The sequence below is a fragment of the Silene latifolia genome, chromosome X, assembly GCF_048544455.1.
Source record: "Silene latifolia isolate original U9 population chromosome X, ASM4854445v1, whole genome shotgun sequence".
Taxonomy (NCBI): Eukaryota; Viridiplantae; Streptophyta; class Magnoliopsida; order Caryophyllales; family Caryophyllaceae; genus Silene; species Silene latifolia.
In genome coordinates, this window is record NC_133537.1 from 28,868,313 (window position 1) to 28,873,158 (window position 4,846).

Here is a 4,846-nt window from a genome sequence, read left to right on the forward strand (position 1 = left end):
AAAATGAACAATAAAATCCATAAATTAAACCAAAATATCCTAAAACATTTTAGTATCAGAAACTTTAACATGCATAATAAATTTCGTGATATATCATAATAAACACAAATTTATAAGTTTTATATGTTAATCGTATAACTCGGAAAAACTATAACCGATTTGCATGCAAACAACCAAAGCTCTTGATACCGCTTGTTAGAAATCTATATCTCATATTTCGACATATTCATATATGTTACATTTTAATTTAGTCATAAAATTAAAACTAGATCTTATGCATGTAAACTTAATAACAAAAGATGAGAAAATTGTTTTCTCACCATATGATTTTCGGATTATAAGGGCACCAACAAGATCTCCTTCTTGTTAGTTCTTGAGCTTTCAATTAATGGATGAACATAGATTCAAGTACAGAATCTCTCCCAAAAGCATATACCCAAAGAAATCTCTTAATAACTAATATTATTTATGTACTAGAAATAATATAAGTCTTGCTTAAAAATTGATACAAAATAAATTACAATGCTCTTGAACATTTCGGTCAAGAGGATAGGATAATGTGAGTTTATTTTCTAGAATTATCATAAATTGTAGAGAGGAAAAATCATAATTTTTAACACACTAGCAAAAAAATAAGTTGAAGTGTGAATGAATAATAATAGAGAAAAACTCTATAATTTTCTCTTGTATAAACCGGTTGGAGGGGATTAGAGTGCCCAATGCATGGGTTAATTTTTCTACCCAAGAAAACATAGGCATGCAAGGTTATGAGAGGTAGTAATCATAGTGTTTCCACTTATTAATAAATCAACACAAATTATCCACTAAAACCCTCTAATTTTTTCGGCACATATAAATATAAAATGGAGGATCCATTTTATTTTGTCATTTGTCAATTTTGTCATGTGTCACATGTTACATGACATGTAACACTATAATGTATTTTTAACATATTAAAAATTAACATATTAATAAAAATATGTCATATACAAAATCAACTAGTAATTCTTAATTACATGTACCAAAATGGTTTATCAAATTATAAATTTCAACAACTTGTATTTATAATAAATTATTTATCCAATTTCAATTGTTTCGTAAACAATAATTTTATCTAAGTAATAAAACAATTTGATTACTTAGACCGTATCTAATTCAATCGAATTACAAAAAGACACGTTAACTTTACTCACAAAATCATCCGTCAATTTTAAGCAATTTAATTAACTCGTATCGGCATACGATTAATTAAATAATCAATTAAGAGTATTTCCCTACAGGTATGACCTAAGGGGATCAACTGATCACCACCGTCGCACGACAGTAATGTCAAACTCTAGTCAGCCAATCATTACCGATATGTGTGGACCAGTTGACAGTAAAATATTACATCCCACATGTATTCTTAAAATGAGATTTAAACATGTGATCATTAAGATAACCAGTTGTGATCGCATTATTGTCGGAGGACACTTATTCCAACACAGATATCAGAGGCTGGTCAACTGGATGTTTAAAGAGCAAATAGGAAGGACCATGGAGGTATATATTGACGATATGGTGGTGGTCATAAAAAGCTAAGGATCACATGCAGCATCTGGAAGAAACATTCAGCACCCTCAGAGAATACAAAATGAAGTTGAACCCACCCAAATGCACCTTTGGAGTTTCATCCGACAAATTCTTGGGATACATCGTGACTCAAAGGGGAATTGAGGCCAGCACCAAGCAGATTAAGGCCATGTTGCAGCTAGAGTCACCGAAAAAGCCGAAGGATGTGCAAAGGCTAGCAGGAAAGGTGGCAGCTTTGAGCAGATTCATCTCGAGATCTTCAGACAAGTGCAGGCTATTCTACGACATATTGAGAAAGAGCCAGAAATTCGAATGGACTGCAGACCATGAGCAGGCATTCAAGGAGCTGAAGCACTACCTCAGCACCCCGCCGCTACTATCAAAGCCAGAGCAGGGGGAACCACTTTATCTCTACCTAGCTGTCACAGAGGTAGCAGTAAGTGAGGTTCTAGTCAGAGAGCAGGACAAGGAGCAAAAGCCAGTCTACTATGTAAGCAAGTCTCTGCTGCCAACAGAGACCAGGTACACATCTCTTAAAAAATTAGTACTAGCACTGGTAATTGCATCTTACAAACTGCGCCCCTACTTTGAATCCCACAACATATATGTTGTGACCAATTATCCACTAAAATCTGTGATGAGAAACCTGAGCTGTCTGGCAGAATGTCGAAATGGTCCATACACCTTACTGGATATGATACTAGGTATGATCCATGAACAGCGGTAAAGTCGCAGGCACTGGCAGATTTTGTGTCAGATTTCAGCCCAGCTATCCAGAATTTAGCAGACGAGGAGATCCTAACCCTCGAAGGGAACAAGGAAGCAGAAATCTGGCAGATGAATATTGACGGAGCCTCCAACCAAATGGGGGCAGGTGTAGGACTCATCCAGCGGTCTCCGCAGGGAGATCTGATAGCACAAGCAGTGCGATGTGAATTTAAGGCAACTAACAATGAAACGGAGTATGAAGCCCTAATACTAGGAATGCAGCTAGCTCTAGAGTTAGGAGTCAGGAACTTGCAAATATTCAGTGACTCCTTACTAATAGTTGACCACGTGAATGATGAATATATAGCCAGCGACTCAAAGATGATAGCCTATCTAAAAGTGGCAAAGGATTTGAAACAAAAATTCAGAGATTACAAACTCAAGCAGATCCCCAGAGACCAGAACGTGGAGACAGATGCCCTAGCAACTCTGGGGGCAACCTTCAAACCGGCCGAGTTGGCTAACATCCCCATCGCACACATGCTGGAACCATCTATCCAAAAATTAGAAGAAGCAGATAAAAGAGAACTGGAAAATCAGCAAGATAGGGCGACAGTTCTACCAACCACAGATGGCCATGCAGCTGTCCAGCCAAACGATCAGTTAGCTGACCAGACAGATGACTGGGACTGGGCGGACGCCATATCTAGATTGTTTCAGGCATGGCAAGCTGCCAGATGACAAAAAGGAGGTAAGGGGTTTTAAAATGAAAGCCTCCAGATTCGTACTAATTGACGATGTGCTTTTTAGAAAGTCGTTGGCAGGACCCTACTCACAGTGCCTGGATAAACAAGAAGCACAGACAATATTGCATGCCCTCCACAATGGCGAATGTGAAAACCATGCAGGAGGCATAAGTCTGTTAAACAAAGCCCTCAGACAAGGCTACTTCTGGCCCACAATGAGGGAAGACTCGACAGAATAGGCCCGAAAATGCAACGCCTGCCAGCGCTCAGTGCCAATGATCCATCAGCCAGCAGATCCCCTGCATCCCATCATTTCCCCCTGGCCATTCATGACATGGGGAATAGACATCGTGTGCCCTCTGCCTAGAGCTACATGGAAGAGAATATGGATGCTAGCAATGATAGACTATTTTTCCAAATGGATAGAAGCAGAAGCATTCACAGAGGTAAAAGAGAAACAGGTTATTTCTTTTATCAAACATAATATCATCTGCAGGTTTGGTATCCGGTCAGAAATTAAATGTGACAATCGATCACAATTCAACTCAAACGACGCGGAGGCATACTGCACCAGGTGGAACATCTCTCAGAAAAAGTCAGCACCCAAGACTCCAAAGTCCAACGGAAAAGCTGAATCCGGCAATAAGATCATCATGGATAACTTAAGAAGGAGATTACATGAGTTAGGAGGAAAGTGGGCAGATGAGTTGCCACTAGTGCGATGGTCAGACGTGACGACACCAAAGACGGCGACAGGCCAGACACCCTTCAGCTTGGTGTTTGGCGCGGAACCAGTAATTCCATCAGAGGTTCTAGTTCAAACTCACAGGTATGGATGTATGACAGGGGAACTGAACAATGCAGAGATGGTCAGAAGCCTAGACACGATAGACGAGCTGCGAACAAGCGCAAAAATACGTCTGGCTGCCTACAAATAGTCAGTCGCCAGAAGTTACAACAAGAACGTAAAAATCAGGCTCCTGGAGGTAGGAGACCTGGTTCTCCGTGAAGTGTTCCAAAACACCAAGAATCGTAAGGCGGGCAAATTCGCCTACAAATGGGAAGGACCATACCAGGTAGAAGGCATTGTTGGCCATGGGGCGTACAGATTAATGACCATGGACGGTCAAATCATACACAAACAATGGAACATACTTCACCTGAAGAGGTATCACTTTTGATAACAAGTAGAGTTTAGTGTACAGAGTAGTGTATCCAAAAAGCCAAAAAAAAAACGGTAGTAAGCATAGTACCAATTTTGTTCCATTTTCTTTTCTTTTATTTCTTTAAACTTTAAAACTACTGTTGGAGTTGTGTGGTATGTAAGCTTCCTGGGACCACAATTGCTCTGGCACCCCCATGAGATAGCATCGGGTACTTCACATCGCTCTGGTGGATTTTTTTGTATTCAGACTTCTATAAATGCATCTCTATAGACTCTAATATCTATGGTACATTGAAAGTGTTGCTAGCATGTGGACGTAGCCACCTGCTTATGCCCAGCCGATCTGTGGACAATGGTAGCGGTCTTTTGAAAGCCACGCTCGGCGGCGTAAAGATGCTTTCGACCGGATCGTTTTACATCGGTCGGTTTCGTCTCGGTAAGGGTCTCGAAACGATTAGAGATGTTCGGAGTCGCCACCAAGCATTTGTGGGATGCTTGGAACCCGTTCGAATCCACTTTATACCTCGGTAAAATGAAGCACAAAGCAGTGTTTGTCATAGGTACTAAAGATAAGGAATCATCCCTCTTTAGCATCCTATCTCTAGAATGACTCTCGTACGCCCTGGATAAGGTCGTCCACTATCCAAAGTTTCTG

The 4,846-nt window shown here is 40.2% G+C and overlaps 1 protein-coding gene across 1 annotated transcript; it reads left to right on the plus strand.

Annotated features, from left to right (window-relative positions):
- Window positions 1-1,588: 1,588 nt before the first annotated feature.
- Window positions 1,589-4,448, plus strand: LOC141617106 (uncharacterized). The gene is made up of 5 exons (XM_074434282.1): window positions 1,589-2,062; window positions 2,308-2,446; window positions 2,555-3,005; window positions 3,523-3,855; window positions 4,439-4,448. Exons 1-5 carry the CDS (start codon window positions 1,589-1,591, stop codon window positions 4,446-4,448), a joined length of 1,407 nt encoding a protein of 468 aa, XP_074290383.1.
- Window positions 4,449-4,846: the final 398 nt, after the last annotated feature.